Below are 17,727 nucleotides of genomic sequence, written 5' to 3'. Positions count from 1 at the left end.
CAATGTTTTAAAATAGTCAAAATAAAGAGCTGGGGAAAACGTCTATTACCTATACATGAGGAAAAAACTGGAAATCGGGCACCAAAAATGAACTCTGTATGGTGCAATGTTGGTAATTTCATTTACTTTTTTTCTGTAATTTTCAAACTGGGCTAGTAAACATGTGCATCAGTAATAAAAGGAGAAAAGAAACAAAAGGCGGGGAGTTAAGTCTGGTAGGCATCAGACAGGACACCCCTCTCTCCCCGTCCCCCACTCCCAGCTCAGAGCCTCCCTTTGTTGGTGGCATGGGCTGGCCCATCCCGCTCCTTTTTAAAACGAATCTAAGAAGAGATTGAGTGAAAGGAAAATTGCCAAGTGCTGTGTGAATGGGAACCCACACCACCTCCATCACCACCCTCAACTTCTAGTGTTTATTGTTCATTTTTAAAACTTCTCCCCCTTGTCCTATTAACACCTGCGGGGTTTCTTCCCCCTGCGCACCTCTGCCTGGGGAGCAAAGGAGGAGCGGGCTGCAAGGCACCCACTCTCCCGCCACCCAGCCCAAATTCTCAGTCCTTCTCCCCTGCCCCGGGGCAATTTTCCTGCAAGCCAAGGGATTCAGCTCTCCCAGCCCTGGTTCTGCGGCAGGTGGAACCCCGCAAGGTTGGCACGACCTCCGACCTGCGAGGCCCCCACCCTGCCGACACACGCCGGCGGCCCCGTCCTCCACCCCTCGCGGGGGCAGGGGCTGGGCGCTCTGGGAGCGCGGGCAGTCTGCGCCACCTGTCATTGCCCCACCATCTCCACCGTGATCTCTGCTTTGAGGTTGGAGCTAAAAGGACCGGGTTCTCGCCCACAAGTCGGAGAAACAGACGCTGATGACCGGGCAGGAATGGAAACCCGGCTGCAGAGGGCTCCGTGGGTCGCCGAGGACGGCTGGACGTCCACGGCTGGACGGCTGGACGGCTGACAGCGGCTGGACTGGGCGCGGCGGGGCCGCGAGGGCTCCGGACTGCACGGGCCCGGCCAGGGCCGGCGGCGTGACCGGTGGAGGGAAGAGGCAGGGCGGACGCGGGGACCCGAGGCCACAGCAGCAGGCGCGCCCTGGGGTGCAGGCAGGGAGCCCCCGGGGCTGCGCGCTCTGGGCCGCGGCTGCAGGGCTGCGTGCTCCCGCAGGGGCGCCACTTCCCCGGCGCACAAAGGGCGCTGACTCCAGCCAGGGAGAGGCGGGCGAGAAAGTTCAAGAAAGCTCGGCTGGATTGTGCGGTTTGAGCTTCATTGTGCAAACGGGGCTGTTTTAGACAGATTATTCTGGGGCTTTCTGTGGGGAGAACCCAGAGGAGAGAATGAACCCCAGGCTGCTGTGTGGTCCTGGGAAGAGACTGACGGCAGGCGGAGGGGAGGGAAGGGCCCTGGGGCAGGTGTGAGGTCCAGAGCAAGGGGCGGGGTGGGGGAAGGGGGGGCGGGTTTGATGTGAGGAGGTTAGAGCACAGGGAAGAATCAGGGCAGGCCCACGTATTCCGCCTTTGATGGTGGTACCAGCTAAGGACGAAGGCTCTTGGGAGGGGGCAGGCGGGGCAGAGAGCCCAGGGGGCAGCAGATAGAGATGTAGAGACCCGGGAAGGTCTGGGGCTGTGGGAGTGGGGGTGGGAGTTGTGGGAGTCCGCCGTGGAGGGGTAAGGCTGAAGCCCGGTGGTGGCCCAGATGCCAGGGGGAGCCTGGCGGATGGGCATAGGAGGCTGGAGAGGGCTTGCCTGCCTGGGGTGGGCTGGAGGGAGGGGGCCCACGGGAGCCCCAGTTACAGCCCCGCCTCTGGGCAGAAAGGCAGGCTGCAGGGAAGAGAGATGTGACTCATCCCTAGGGCCCCCACCAGAGTGGACTTTCTCCACTGGACTCCTGCCACAGTTTTTTAAAATAATCATTGTTTCTGTTACCTTTTTTTAAGTTTCCCTATCTTTATGCCCTCACATCTAGTTTCCATGCTACTGCTTAATTTTCCCCCAAACCATCCTTTATCTGTCCACTGTCTGTCCACCCCATGTCTACTACCTGTGTGCCTGTCTCAGGTACCCCAAGCAGAGCCATCCACAGGCGTGTGCATGGCAGCCCCGGAGAGCCAGGCCTGGGTGAGTCTCTCACCATGTGTCACCCAGTCAGCCCCTCCAAATGCACATTCTTACGTGCGTGCCTCACATCAGCCTTCACTCTGCTCAGCACTCATCCACAGGGACACCCAGTGGTCACCCTCCCAAGAGAATCCTCCCACTTCCTTGCTCCTTACCATTTTCCCCGCAAAGCTGACTTCCATGAAGGGATCTACCAAATTCTTCTTGTTGCTGTCAAAGCCAAAGATCTGCTTCACATTGTCCATCACAGCATCATCCACTGGGGAGAACATGCTAGTCAGTGCCCGCCTGTCATCCACCCTCCAAAACGTGACTTTCCACCTCCCTCCCTCTCTTCAGTCTTGAGACTCCCTGAGAGAGACGCTGTGGCACCCCTTCAGCCTGGGGACCGCCAGAACAGCAGCCCCTGAGGACACACACTCCTCCCTTACCAGTCTGAACAGCTTTGTTCCTGTCCCTGCTCTCAAGCAGTTTCCATAGATCCACCAAATGATTGATTGATTGATTGATTGATTAGCAATCTACATCACTAAGGGCAGGTAACAATCTAGAAAAGGGCTGGAATTTGTTTTAATAGTATCCCATCATTGGTGCCTGTTTGACATTTCCTTTAAGTCCATAACACAGTGATTGATCTGATGTTAACCAACAGGTTAATTCCGGTGTTTTTATTTTTAAAGAATTTTGGGGACACCTGGGTGGCTCAGCTGGTTAAGCATCTGCCTTCAGCGCAGGTCATGATCCTAAAGTCTCTGGAATCGAGCCCCACATCAGGCTCCCTGCTTAACGAGGAGCCTGCTTCTCCCTCTCCCTCTGCTGCTGCTCTCTCTCTCTCTCTCTCTCAAATAAAACCAAAAAAAAAAAAACTTTTTTTAAATAAAGAATGTTTATGCTGCTCCAAACCAATATTTTACTGAATTAGTCATATTATTTACAAATGTATACACAGATAGATGGATATGTGCACATGTATATTTCTAGTATGTATCAAAGTCTATGTGTGTATGAATGAGAGGAGGAGACAGTTACAGATTATATACCAGCTGCTGTGTACATGAATAAGACAGATAACAACAATTAGCAAATATTGATGTCCTGTTTACCACCTATTTCTTTTTATTTATATTTAAACAAGATTGCAGAGAATTAAATACAAAGTACATTCACCATGAACAAAGCAAACATTTCTATTTCCCCGGCCCTCTGCAGGAGCTCACCAGCCTCACTTCTGCATAGTGTCAGCCAATAAATGAAGAATATTATTAAGCATGTATTGTAATGCCCATCTAATACCAATTACTTACTTAAAGGTTTTCCCCGTGATTTTGCTACAGTGAAGCTTGTACAGAAGGAATGTGTATCTTTTATTGAGTCATTAGTCAAAGTTTGAGCAAAACCTCAAATAATTAGCTTTATGCAAAACTTATATACAGGGACCTAAGTTGCAAATGCTCTCCCTGACTGCTATGGACAGAACTGCTTGGTGACGCCAATACATGCTTCAAAACAGTGGTTTACCCTTTAACGATGCCCAGTGTGTGAACCCTACTCCATAGCCAGTCAGTGTGAAACACAGGAAAGGTCTGTACACCTTTAAAGATCCCCAGGTCATTCTAATGTGTGCCTGGATTGACACTCAAGACTTTAAAATATTCACCATAGTTCCCCCAGCATTCACTGAGCCCACAGGGGGTGGGGGTGGTGCAGGGCCAGTCATTATGAAAAACCAGGCAGGGGCCACCCTGTCTCTCTTGAAAGGATAAGGACATGGCCACAGCTAGGGTGACCCACTGCCCCGGGTGGTCAGAGACTGAAGGGTTTCCCAGGATGGAGGACTTTTGGCACTGAAACCAGGACAGTCCCAGGCAAACTGACATGATGGCTCACCAAGTGGATGGGTTTCTCATCCGTCGCAACACTGAGTCCTGCCAACACCTCAGTGACCTTCCCCTGCCCAGGGACCCCACTCACAATCTCAGTCTTAGGCCTCCAACCCAGACTCACTTTGTGGTAAATCCTCCGCTCTGAAGATCTTCAGGCAGAAGTGGGCTCCTCGCAGGGCCACGCCAGTTGGCCTGAGCAGATTGTTTTCAATGTCCTCCTTGTCTTCAGAGGGGTCCTTTCTCTCCAGCTACAATGCAACCACATATGATTCCTTAAAGAGCTCTTGAGCACAATATTTTCCCTTCTTCAACTGACATCTCTTACACGGTGCATTTTAAAGAAAGGTGGATCTCGCCCTGCTGCTTACTAACATGGGATCTCAGGCAGGTTCCTCCCCACCGAGACTCTCTGCTTCCTCACCTGGACAGTGGAAACAGTAACACAGACTTCACAGGCTGCTGGGCAAATCAACTTCCATAATGCATCAATGCACATGGTGGGCATTCATGAACCTTGGCCTCCTTCCTGCTCCACCCATTAACAAGAGTGCAGAAGTGACAGGTCTAAACTGGCCTCTCTGTCTTCAATAACATGTGTTTGTTCCCTCAACAAATATTTGGTGTTAGTGAGTGACCACCAGGATGTGCTGAAGGAGGAGGGATGCAGCAGTGAACAGGCAGACAGAGGTCCTGTCCCCATGGAGCTCACTCACAGGGAAAGCCCCCCTTAAAGCAAGCTCCTATCCCGCCATTCCACTGGCTGGAAATACAGACCTGATGATGGGAACTGGAGCAACCATCGCAAACCATGAGATGGAAGCTGCATGATGATGACTATAGGACAAAGACCAGGAGCCTGGGTCTCTGGTCATCGTGGGAGCACTGTGCCAGTTCTGGACTGCCTCCCCAGGCATTTAGGAGGGAGAGAAGCACACCTCTATCTTTCTTAATGCCTATGATTTAGGGTATCTTTGAACCTATATCTTAATTCACACAGTGGCCCAGGGTAGATGTGAGGGGAGCAAGACCTTGGACTCTGGTCTTGGGATGGGAGAGAGAAGCATGCTCTGAGGTGGTCACACCAACAAGACTGACCAACCACTTGCATGTGAACTGACTGATGTGGGATTGAGGGATGAGGGATGAAATCAGGCCTCTGGCCATGAAGACTGAGTACATAATGGTGCCATCTCCTAAGATGTCACCTAGCCCAGGATGGGTGCAGTTGTGAGAAGCACACAGCAGGTGATCCTGGGTTTTTGCATGTGAAACTAGAGGGGCCTGATGGGTGCGTTAATGTGGCTTTATTACAGAGCAACTGAAACTGAGTGTCTGGAGCTCTGAAGAGCCAAGCTGGACATGAACAATTTAGGGGTCTCAGATGGACAGAGATGGACTCCTTGAAAGTGAGGGTCAAGGACACAGCAAAGAGGCAAGGAAGGGAATTTTACTCGGCCACTGAATTTGAAGGATCCATATTTTTAAGAAAGGGAGAAAGACTTGAGAGAATCACCAATGCTAAGGGAGAAGAGAGTTTAAAATAAGTCATGGGCTCTGGAATCAAATACTATGGAGGAAAGGAGCAGATTAATAGCAGAAAAGAGCCCCTGAGGTTAGCCATGGTAACCCTCCATCCAGCATGTGGTTTCAGGGAAGGAAGGTGGCAGGAATCTTAGTGAAGAGGAGGAGGAATGAGCAGCTGGTAGAGGAGTAGGGAAGAGCAACCCGGCACACTCCCTGAAGAAGTTGGTCATGCCTGGAAGCAGCTTGCAAGCAGCTTGGAGAAGAACGGTGGGAGAAATGGGGGACGTGGACAAAGGTGTTTGAAGGTGGGGAAATCTTGAGCCTGGTACAGATCCAAGGGCAGAAGAGAAGACACCAGGAAGGCAGAGGGAACAAGATGGCGGAGGATTCAAGCACATGACAAAGGAGGCAGGAAGATGGGGAAGGGAGGGAAGACAACTGAAGTCAGGAATGAGGATCAAGGGAGCTCCAAGGGTTTACATCATTCACCACTGTGCAGCTCTGCCTAAGGAGACAGAGGTTGGGGCTTAGGAAAGACAGCAAAGTTTAGAAACAGCCACTGTGGAGAATGGGATAAGGAGTAAACCACAACCAAGTCAAAGAAGACGTTGATAGCACCCATGTTCATCTAGCCAGCACTTCCAGGTGACTTCTGTCACCAAAACGGACCAAGGAGTGGTGTAGACAGTGGGGGACAGTGGGTTTATGAGGTGTGGTAGGAAACCCCTAGTATGGAACCAGTAAGCACATGATGAGAGCTGTGATGGAGAATGGGGTCCAGGCTGGAGAAGGGGGGAGAGTGGCAGAAGGGCACTAATGGACTGGGCAAACAGAGAGGGATCAGGGGGCTGTAACACCAGGAAAGAAGGATTGTCATTCAGCCGGGGCGATGGAGAAAAAAGGCAAAGAGTGGTGGAGAGAGCGATTTCTGAGCTCAGGGTCTTAAAGGAAAAAAGTCAGATGTTGGTGGCTAATCAGTGAGGATGTGTCACACCTCAGGACAATGGCAAAGATGAGAATCTGCAAGCAGGGATGCCCCCTGGACAGCTCTGTCTATGCCAGGGGTACGTAACAGCCCAGAAGAGGGGAAAACAACCAGCGATGCAGCCTTTGAAAGAGGAGGCAGTGCTGATGCTGGGAAGAGCTGCTGGCTGGGAGGCTGCAGAGGAAACCAGAGATTGCTGCTCCTCCCACTCCAGAACCCATGGAGAGTCGGACCAGAAAGTAGGGGCTTTTTTCTGAGTTGGTTTCAATAGAAGTGGTTTCATCAGGAAAAAGCAAGGTTCCAATTAATAGGAAGAGGAGAAATAAATGTTTTAGGAAAAGATAATAGACTCAGAAACACCATGAGAAGGAGCAAGATGGCACAATGTCTCGGAAAAACATGCTACAGAAGGACAGAACCGGACTGTATGGAATGAGAGAGATGGACAGGTGCCTTTGGGTGGGGCTTGTCCACTGGAGCTCCATCAGCCCCCTGCACAGCATAGAACCCTGGGTTCTCCATCCCCTAACCCTCTCCACTGTGAAGCCCTTGTCATCAGTCTGCTCCTATTCCTGACATCATCGGAGAACTTTCCCTCTGCCTCTCACTGCTCTTTTCTCCTGGAGATATGCATTCCCCACTATTGCCTCTCCCTCTCCTCTTGGCTATCACAGGCTGGGAAGAGAAGGCCATACCTTGCACCTGCACCCACCATCACTCCACCATGTCTTTTATCCAGAAGGCCCATCCCCCACATGTGCCACTCTGTCCCCTAGTTCTCATTCTACCATCCACCAAGCCAAGGACACATGCTCACTTTTCCTTGATGACTTCAGTACCTGCCTCACCACTTGCCTGTTTGAGTTCCAATTCTCCCATAAGATAATCAATATCCATGTGGTCAAGTCATTCACCAACATTGTCCCCTTCCTCCACCAACACCACCTTAATCTCCCCTGCCCTTCAGCTGTTAGAGGCATGGCCATATCTCAAATCTCCAGCCACTCAGAGCCTTTCCTCTAGCAAAACCTTGACCACTAAAACCCGTCTCTGAATATAGCTTGCCAACCTATCTGCCTGCTCCAACCTCCCACTCAGAGCAGGGCTCCCAACATAGCCTGGCACATTGCAGGTGCTCAATAAATGTGCATCCCCAACCCTTTGCTATTCTCTATCCCCCTCATCAGCACAAAGCCTTGCACTCCTGCATCCTGCCCACCCAGCACCACCAGCCATGTCCCAATGCCCAGGCTATCTCATTCCTGTGCTTCCACTAGTCCTGCCCTGTGCACGCCCAACACCTCTGCCATCCATCCTCCTGCTTCCAGGCCACCGAGTTTCATGAGGCTCTACCACAAAGCTGCCAACCCAGAGTGGGTACTGCACTCAGGTATGCTCAGAAATCTTTGTTTACCTGGAAGTAACTTTTCATTCCTCTCCCACAACTATTCCAAACCTTCTCTCTTTTTGCCAAACATACAAAGATGCCAATACCTCCCCAACTCTGCACACCTTTCTCATCATTCTTCCCATCTCCAACTTGAACTTGACTTACTGGTGTGTAAAGATGATAATGGTATATTCTCAAGTGATAAAATTCAGGTTGGAGTAGAATATAGAGAATGATCTCATTTTTGCAAAAAAGAAAAATATACAACAGATCAGTAGTTGCCAGAGGCAGGGGAGAGGGGACAGGAGGAAGGGAGTCAACGTGTACAAACCTCCAGTTAGCAGATAAGTAAGCCATGAGGATGTAATATACAGCATGGAGACTCAAGTTAATAATACTCTATTGCATGTTTGAAAGTTACTGAAGAGAACACATCTTAAGAGCTCTCATCACAAGAAAAAATATTTTTGAAACCACATAAGGCAATGGATGTTAACTACACTTACTGTGATGATCATTTCACAATATATACACAAATAAAGAATCGTGATGTTGTATGGCTGAAACTAATATAATGTTATATGTCAATTATATCTCAGTTTTAAAAAGTAATAAAAAAAAATAGATGGGGCGCCTGGGTGGCACAGTAGGTTAAACGTCCAACTCTTGGTTTTGGCCCAGGTCGTGATCTCAGGGTCATGAGATCCCCTCCTTGGGCTCCATGCTCACAAAGAGTTAGCTTAAGATTCTCTCTTCCTCTCCCTCTGTCCCTCCCACCCATGCACTCTCTCTCTCTCTCTAAAATATACCAATTCTTTTCAAAGTAGAAAAATACATATGTACATCCTCCTGGGAGGATATGCAGCAAGATAGGAATCACAGCTGTCTCTGAATGGTAGAATTAGGAGTGATTCATTTTTTATTTATATTTTTGCACGTGGTCTACATTTCTCATAATTAGCATGTATTTTTTTTAGATCAGAATAACTCAAGTTGTGTTTTTGTTTGTTTGGTGCCTCTCCTACCAATTGGAGGAGCCATGAGGAGGACCTAGGCAATATACTCACAGGCGCTTCATCTCCAGGCCCCAGCACATAAAGGCTTGCTTTCAGGTAACCTCTGGCCCCAACAGAGAAGTCATCAGGGTCAGAGAGTAGCAGCCACTTCCTCAGATAGGCATGTCCTAAGAGAAACAACATCCATTGGTGATGGCCAAATTGGAAGGACCCAAGTCTGCAACCACATCCAGAAGCCTGAGGCCGACTTTATTTGAGTCAAGATGAGGGATTTATTCACAGGAACACGGAGGCCAGACTTTGAATGTTCAAGTCAAGTCTTATAGGTGCTCAACAGAGGCACCTATAAGAAGCTGCCAAAGCCAGATCCCAGGCCATTTATCTCCCTCTCAGGAAGTGACCAGACCAAAAAAGAAGCCACAGTGTGGAGAAATCCTAGACTTGTTATCAAAATGGCCCACCCCTGTAGGAGGTGACCTCATCTCCAACAGCCCTTGCTTGGGGCCTTCCAAATCTAGCATCCCTGACTGAGCCAGCTGGGACCCATGTGAAGGTTTGATCTCTCTGAGGGCCTGGTTTACTTGGAAGATGAAAGCCTGCCTTCTCTTCATTTCTGCAGCTCTCATCTCCAGGATGACTCTGCCTCTAAATTCCAAAACCCTCAAGGAAGAAAGGTGGTTGTCCCAAATAGTTGTCCCTTACAGCCTCCATAACCAAAATGCAAGGATATGGTCAAGGTGATGAGGATGTGACTCACGGGGCTCTCTGTAGATGGTACCCACATCCATCTGAAATCAAACCAAGAAACACAAATCAAACTCTTGCCCCTGGAGGGTTAGATGAAGTATGGTGCATTATGCCATCACATTAAAAATCATGCTCTGAAGACCATTTGGAGACATGAGGAAATGTTCATCAGCTGACATTACATGGAAAAAAAGAGCACAATACATTTTTATCAAAGTTTGGTAAGATATTTCTATGCATAGGAAAGAAAGAGCAAAAGAAACACAACAAAATGATAACTGTGCTATCTCTGGCTGGTAGATTTAGGTGGTAGATTTACTTTATTAGTTTTTCTTTCCTGTATTTCATAATGTTCCATATAAAATCATAGATTAGTGAGATGTGCATGGCGGCCACTGGGAAGTACATGACAACTCTGTACTTTCCATTCTATTTTGCTATGAACCTAAAACTAATCTAAAAAGAATTTTTTTTGATCGTGGATTACTTTTGTAATTACAAAAAAAGAAAATAATTTTCTACCCTAACCTCTGGGTTCTCAGAACAAGAATATGCTTCAAAGATTAGAGACTCAAGACATAGAACTGCATTTATTACAGAATGACTCAGGTTCAATCCCATTGTTTTTAAAACTGCTTCTCCAGGAAAATTGACTTCATTTTCTATATTGGACTACCTCTCATAGAAGGAGCCACATTTTATTTGGATAGCAAGGGGAGGTTAAAATAAGCCTGTACCCCTTCTTTCAGTTGATAAAGGCCTGAAGATTCAGAAACAAGAAAATCAGTGAGAATTGCATTAAAACACTATTCGTGAAGGTCTCCATTGCTAGTTGTCTTTGCTTTCTGAGACTTGGTGATGCCTCCCTGAGAGCTGTGTCCTACTCAGTCCTTGGTTTTCTGCAGTGCACTCCTTGTTTCTGCACTGTTGGGGACAAATGAGGGGGGTCAGACTCCCCCATTTCCCCTGCATCCCACCCTGATCCCCCCAGACTCCACTCCCAAGCCAGCTTGAGGGTGCATGCAGGGCACAGAGCTGGCCCAAGTCAGAATCAGGAAGAGGGTCACCTCACCACCAATTTCATGCTGTCTTCCCAGAGGTAAGGACAAATAAGAATCATAAGTAAGAAACTCAACACCCCCTGTTAGACACATGGGAAGAGATTTCCCTCTCCATCCTTTCTTTCAGATCATTTACCTGAGAAATCTCCCGGTGCATTTCCTGTCATGTGCATCACCTTCTGGATTGATATTTATTCGATAATAAAAGTCTGTTCTTTGTCTATGACCTTTGTGAAGAGGATTTCTGACTTCAGAGAAGATTTTGTCTTTTTTTGTTTAACTATATTTCCCCAACACAGACCAAAAAGGAATAGGACCCCTAAAGCACCAGCTTCTGCACATTATATACAGAGCCTCCACTAACATGAATTAGCAAGAACTAACTGCCTTCAAAGAAAATGAAATAAGTTACCCGGAATTCCCCAATGAGAGCATCTGTCCTGAGAGAACGGGAGTCTACGACCTGCGGGGGGGTGGGGGAGGGAAATAAATTAAAACTCTCATTTACAAGTAAACGTTGGCCCAGACAGGACCCAACACAACATCTCTTCCCTCCCAAACAGTAACAGCCAACACTTACATAGAGTGATTGCTCTGTTCCAGAGATTGTTCTGAGCAATGTTTAACATTCACATGAACCCCATAAATAGGGACTAGTATTGTCCCCATTTTACAGATGAAGGAACAAAGGTACAGAGAGACTACAGGACTTATACAGAATCACACAACCCCTAAAAGGCAAGGCAGGACCAGAGCCCAGACAGTGGCTCCAGAGCCCACACCTTCAACAACTAAACTATACTGCTGGGGCACCTGGGTGGCTCAGCGGTTGAGCGTCTGCCTTCGGCTCAGGACGTGATCCTGGAGTCCTCGGATCAAGTCCCACATCGGGCTCCCTGCATGGAGCCTGCTTCTCCCTCTCCCTCTGCCTGCTTCTGTGTCTCTGCCTCTCTCTGTGTGTGTCTCTCATGAATAAATAAATAAAAATCTTTTTTTCAAAAAAAAAAGAATGATTTCAGGACCCTGACCTGTGGCCCCTGTGAGGGTGTTGGGCAGTGGAGGTTCCCCACTTGGCTGTTGCCTCCATCTGAGCTTCCAATGATATTTCTGTGACCAGCAGAGTTTGCCGGTGAGCTGCTCCACATCACCGGTGCCCTGGGTTGTATGGCTTCTTATACTCGCTCACACGCACAACAGGTACATACACACACACACACACACACACACACACACTGATGTGCACACATACACACATGCACGGTGACATATGTATGAGTGAACATGTAACCCACAGAAAATGCTGACTGCTGAGACGTACCGTGATAAAGATGGGCTCATCAAACAGCTCCGAAGGAGAGTCAAACACATTGAAGAAAAGAGTCTGTGGTTCAGGGCCAAAGGGAAACAAATGAGTGCCTGCTGCCCCCAGGGACTGAGGAGAGGGTCAACCACTCCCGCCCCCGCCTTCAGGTCTGTTCACACAGAAGTGTGGACTGAGCTCTACCCAGTGAGCTCTGGGGATTCCACAAGTTCTGGGGTATCCCACCCTTAACCTCATGGAGGTTGTCATCGCAGGGACAGGGTGGGTGGCTGGGCCTACAGCATGTCAGAGATGGGGAGTTCTGGGAGCCCAAGGCAGGAATAAGAGCTAGAACTCTTCCTCCACATCCTCAGATAACCTGCTCAGGACCCAGCACATCTCTACGTCAACAGAGTTAACACTCTCTACAAAAACCAAATGGACTGTGGGATGTCTGCTGTGCACTCTCAATTTGTAAGGGCCACCGTGGTCTTAGTCCTAAGAGCCAGCACCTCCTACCTCGTTAAAGAGTGGGCTATTTCCCTTGTGGATCCGTGTCCTCTTGGTCTGCCCAGCAGCAGTGACCTTGATCACAGGCTTGATATTCACCCCTGGCAGCTGGCGCCCCTCGATCACTTGCACTCTGATCTGAAAGCCAAGAGAAGGAATGAGTGGGACGAAGAGGGTAAGTAGTCAGGCCCCAGGAGAGTTGGAAATCTCAGGGGCCATTCTCACTGCTGGCTTCTGGGGAAGGGCATGAACAAGTTATGAGGAAGAGCATTACAGAAACAGTCGTATTTTCCTACCAAGGTCCCTTGCATCTATAAAATTCCATAATTCCATGCAAGAGCTGTCATGGTGCCCCAAGCAAGCTCCCAGCATCAAATTCCAGGCTTGGGCTAAGGACCCAGATCCCACATCATTTCGTGCGGCTGTTGACACAAGGCCTCCCTCAAGACCCCTTGACACCAACACATCTAGGTGGCCTGGACATTCTTCACTGACAGTCCCCTCAGAGGCTGACCTTCTATAGAGAAGTGACCCTACTTTGTGCTTTATGAGATACAATGTTCTCTCATGTTCTGAGAAATAAATTGAGAGTTTTATCCACTGAACTTTAAGTAAAGAAAGTTTTCGGGAATATCTGTGCTTCCAAATTGAGGCAAAATGTTTATTTTTTTTAAAAGATTTGATTTATTTATTCATGAGAGAGAGAGACAGAGAGAGAGAGAGGCAGAGACACAGGCAGAGGGAGAAACAGGCTCCATGCTGGGAGCCCGACATGGGACTCGATCCTGGGTCTCTAGGATCACACCCTGGACTGAAGGCGGTGCTAAACCGCTGAGCCACCCAGGCTGCCCCAAGGCAAAATATTTTAAAACATGATATTTTAAAATATTAGGACAATTTTCATAGAAAAATAAGATGTTTACTGGTTTTAAGTTTAATCAGAGATGATTTATTGATGGATCGATCAACACTCTCTTTTTAAAAGCCATACTATAGAAAAATATATTATTAATAACAATGGGAAGGTAGATCCATGATTTTTATTCTCTTCATTTTCCTGTATTTTATAAATTTTTTACAATAAACCTATATTAATATTCAAAGGAGAAAAAAGGCAGTAAGTACTTGAGACTAAACTAAAAATAATAATGTGAGAATTTTGTCTCTCAGGCAAATACACAGTGGTTACTGCTAGAACTTTTGCTTAAATTACCACGATTTAGAACTAAAATGTATTTTTATAATTTGTTGCACTTAGTGAAAAGCTAAGTTTCCTGTTTTTAATTTTAAAAGTACTTCTGAAGAGCTCAATATCACTAAATGCAATTTCACCAACATGGGAAATTTCATAGAAAAGAAAAAGAATAAGCAAAGGACCAAAATAAAATGCAAATAAAATGGAATGGATTTTGGGTTCAAATATGCCAAAGGGTTAGGGTGCCTGGGTGGCTCAGGTGGTTTAGCATCCAACTCTCAGTTTTGGTTCAGGTCTGTGATCTTGGCGCCAGACAATTAATCCCGGCATCAAGCTTCATGCTCAGCGTGGAATCTGCTTGAGATTGTCTCCTTCTCCCTCTGCCTTCCCCCTGCTCACGCACACATGCTCTCTCTCTCTCTGTCTCAAATAAATAAACCTTTTAAAAAATAAAATATGCCAAAGGGTTAATATTAACAGTTTTATTCTGTGAAGAGCTTGAACAAGTTCAAATTCTATGTGGCCTTCCAAAGAATCCATGGCTATAAGGAAGGGAATGGATCAAGAAAGAAAAGAGAGCCAGACAGAGCTTAGATTTCGGGATCTTGTTAAAATGCAGATTCTGACTCACAGAGCCGGTGGTCTACGTTCCCAGCCGGTTTCCAGGTACTGCTTCTGCTGCTGGTCGAAGGACCACACTATGAGTAGCAAAAAGCTAGCTGGCCAGATAAACCCCAGTTGGAAAACGCATAACAAATGTAAAGATATGCTGAATCTCTGCAGTGCGCCCCTGCCAAATTTTTTTTTTAAAGATTTCATTTATTTATTCATGAGAGACACACACACACAGAGAGAGAGAGGCAGAGACACAGGCAGAGGGAGAAGCAGGCTCCACGCAGGGCGCCCGATGCAGGACTCGATCCTGGGTCTCCAGGATCACACCCTGGGCTGAAGGCAGCACTAAACCCCTGAGCCACTGGGGCTGCCCCCTCTGCCAACTTTTTATTTATTATTTTTTAAGATTTTATTTATTTATTCACGAGAGACACACAGAGAGAGAGGCAGAGATACAGGCAGAGGGAGAAGCAGGCTCCACGCAGGGAGCCCGATGCGGGACTCGATCCTGGTACTTGATCCTGGGACTCAATCCTGGGACTCTAGGATCACGCCCTGGCCCGAAGGCAGGTGCTAAACCGCTGAGCCACCCAGGGATCCCCACCCTACCCCCAACTTTTTAAAGAACTAAACCAGGGCCTGCTCATTCTTCATCTTCCCCCAGGGGTCCAGGGAAACCCCAGACTCCAGCCTAGGAGAGCCCTTAGGACCTGCCTCAGGCTGGACAGACATTAGCTAGAAGAAAAGGCTGTGGTCAGAGAGTCAGCCCATTACCTGGAAGTCCTGCGGTTTGTCGGACAGCAGCTTTCTGGCTGCAGGAGCACTTCTTTTCCTCTTGCTCCCAGGGTGGTAGGGGGGCGGATGGGAAGGTGGCTTCCTCGGGGTGGTGGGAGCCCCAGGGCCTGGGACGCCACTCTGATCCAGTAATGGCTCTCCCTCGTCTCCAGTGAGCCCCTGGTCCTCAGTGTCCTCCTCTCCTCCTGTGTCTGGGCAGAGAGGGTGCTAGTAAGGGCTGGTCCCTCTGGTCCCGAGCCCAGGACCCTGCCCAGCCAATGGAGGAGCCAAAGGGCTTGGGCACCAAGTTCTACCACCCATCTCCCCTCCTGTCAGTGAGCTGGGATGGATAAGGGAGAAAGAAGAGGAGCTTCCAACAGCTGAAACGTGAGGGCAGTCTGTCCAGTTAGTCAACAGGAAGGAAACAGAATGGCCCTAGCCCTCCCCACCACGTCTGCTGGATCAGCCCCTCTGGCCGCCTCGCCCCACGCTCATGAGCTGACAGATGGCAGCGACAAGCCTGTTACAGGTGGAAGGATCAGGATCGGGGTAGCCTGACCCGCGTCTCACCCGTGGGGGCCAGCCACTTCTTTCCAGAGTATCTTGTATCCACGGTGCTGTCACTGAGCAGGGACCAAGTCTCAGCCCGGCTCTGTCCCCCACCTGGCACATGGGCAAGGGCATAGCCCCAGAAGGGGAGGAGGGAGCTGGGTGAGGGTAGCCAACCTAGGGCACCCCCACCCCAAGCCTGCTCTCCCTACCTGCCCCAGCCTGGTACAAAATTGGAACAGTTCCCATGTCTGTCAGAGACTGTCCCTTCTCACCAACTTGCTAGGAAGGACTGGGAATTTGTCACTTTGGGGATCCTTGCCTGAGTGGCCTGAACCCTAACTCTGACAGACCCACCTCCAAGGTGGTCCCAGAGCACACGGACCCCTCACCCTCCTCACTCTGTCACCCGGAGCACCCCTTCTTTCTGCCCACTGCCTGCCCTCCCCAGCAACCCGTGCCCCAGTCCAGTTTGACCTCTCTATGTCCAAGCTCAGCCAGCGTGGAGCTCCAAGATGCCTGGGCAGGCCAGGTTTAGGGTACACCCCCACCAGGGGCTGCTCAGGTGTTAATGCCATGTTTGCCTCTAGCTCCCTCCATGGGGAGAGAAACTGCAGACTCTTTCCCATGGCCAAGTCCCTGCCTGGTCCATCTGTGCAGCTTCCTGCACATTCCAGCAGGCTGGGCCACATGGGGTCTCACCAGCCCTCATACTGGCACACCAAGCACCCTGGGCAGGATCCTTCTGTGACAAGGCCAGCAGAGGCAAGTGAAGAGAACTGAGGCAACCTTGGAACTTGCCAACTCGGTCTGCTCATTTCACAAATGATAGACTATTGGCCCCGAGAGGGAAAACGGCCAGCCCAAAGTCACACAGCTGCCTGGTGCCAAAGTCAAGAAAGGAACTCATGTCCCCTGCCATCGGCCCAAGGCTCTTTCAAGGAAAACCCAGTTCTTTTGTCACATGCCATCACCAAAGGTCTACTAAGTGCCAGAGCAGGGAAGCATCCACCTCTGAGGAGCAGGACAGGCTCCACCCCAGCACAGACATGCCCTCCATAGCTCCCACCCATGGAGAGAGCACAGTGCAGAGCAGCAGCCTGCAAAGGGCCCCTCCCTAGGAGGGCTTCCTCATGCTCATCCTAGTAGCACTCTCTCTGCAGGGCAGAAGGCAGCTCTCAGGACTCCCCACCCACTGGTGTCCTCTCTTCCCTGGGCCTGGGCAGCCCCCAACCTGGGGAAGGCAGCAGAGGCTGGCTGAAGCCTCACTAAGGCGTCCCACACCCAGACTCAAGCACTGCTGCTGGACTTCTTCCCAGGGGCCCTGCCAGGGTAGGCTCCTCACCGGCCCCCATATCCATGTCAGGCAGAGTCGGGGAGGGTTCCAGAGATGCAGCAGGTGGGAACAGGGGCACGGCTCCAGGGAGTGGAGTGTAGGACACCTGCAGGACCAGCGAGGCCTGGAAGAGATGGGGATAGAGGGCAGCAGGTTAGTACACTGGCCTCGGACCACCACCGGCCAGCATCCTTCCAGTCCCTTTTACTCCTTCATCAAAGAAAATGGCTCTGACAGGGGTCAGGTTTGCAGGCAGCTGGGGCAAAGCCACCCCCAGGGGCCTATCAGCATGGTCAGGTGGTCCAAAGCACAGAATCTGGAGTCAGCTTCCACCACTCAGAAGCCGAGCAATGTTGGTCAAGCCCAATAACCTCCCCATGCCTCCCTTCCCTCATCAGTAAAATGAGGGTGCTAACAGCAATAGTACCTTCCTCGTAGGGTCAAGTGGGGATTAAATGAGCTGATAAAGCACATCATAAACTTTTATAAATGGATCAGCAATTCAACCTCTCCTGCAGGATTTTAAACCCTCAGCCTAGGCCTTTCTTCAGGAAAAAGCCCCCTGGCCCCTCTGTTTAGCTGTGGGGCCCTCCCCTGCTTCTCCACAGGCAGCTCAGCCTTGCTCTGCTCAGGTGCCAGCTACCTCTGAGAGAGTCCCAGGGTGCTGCTCACCTTTCTGAGCCCTCTTCCCTCCCAGAAGCACCCCTGTCCCCCACCTCAACCTCAGCTGTTCC

The 17,727-nt window shown here is 49.6% G+C and overlaps 1 protein-coding gene across 44 annotated transcripts in view; it reads right to left on the bottom strand.

The window, feature by feature from the left end:
- The window catches only part of DYSF (dysferlin), a 217,533-nt gene that overhangs the window by 141,605 nt on the left and 58,201 nt on the right, over positions 1 to 17,727 (bottom strand). For 24 of the 44 annotated variants that reach the window (XM_025994567.2, XM_025994572.2, XM_072766897.1 and 21 more), the window contains exons 5-14: positions 17,003 to 17,117; positions 15,679 to 15,771; positions 15,109 to 15,320; positions 12,534 to 12,662; positions 12,033 to 12,095; positions 11,127 to 11,177; positions 9,664 to 9,694; positions 8,958 to 9,073; positions 4,113 to 4,239; positions 2,264 to 2,367 (exon numbers count right to left, since the gene is read on the bottom strand). In XM_025994567.2, the coding sequence (XP_025850352.2) occupies positions 2,264 to 2,367; positions 4,113 to 4,239; positions 8,958 to 9,073; positions 9,664 to 9,694; positions 11,127 to 11,177; positions 12,033 to 12,095; positions 12,534 to 12,662; positions 15,109 to 15,320; positions 15,679 to 15,771; positions 17,003 to 17,117 (1,041 nt within the window). The remainder of the gene's footprint in view (positions 1 to 2,263; positions 2,368 to 4,112; positions 4,240 to 8,957; positions 9,074 to 9,663; positions 9,695 to 11,126; positions 11,178 to 12,032; positions 12,096 to 12,533; positions 12,663 to 15,108; positions 15,321 to 15,678; positions 15,772 to 17,002; positions 17,118 to 17,727) is intronic. The other 20 variants (XM_025994580.2, XM_072766912.1, XM_025994577.2 and 17 more) reach the window with 2 other exon arrangements.

This window comes from Vulpes vulpes, chromosome 8 (assembly GCF_048418805.1).
Source record: "Vulpes vulpes isolate BD-2025 chromosome 8, VulVul3, whole genome shotgun sequence".
NCBI classification, from domain to species: Eukaryota; Metazoa; Chordata; class Mammalia; order Carnivora; family Canidae; genus Vulpes; species Vulpes vulpes.
The sequence above is the reverse complement of the archived record's forward strand: the minus strand, read 5'-3'. Positions and strand labels throughout refer to the sequence as shown.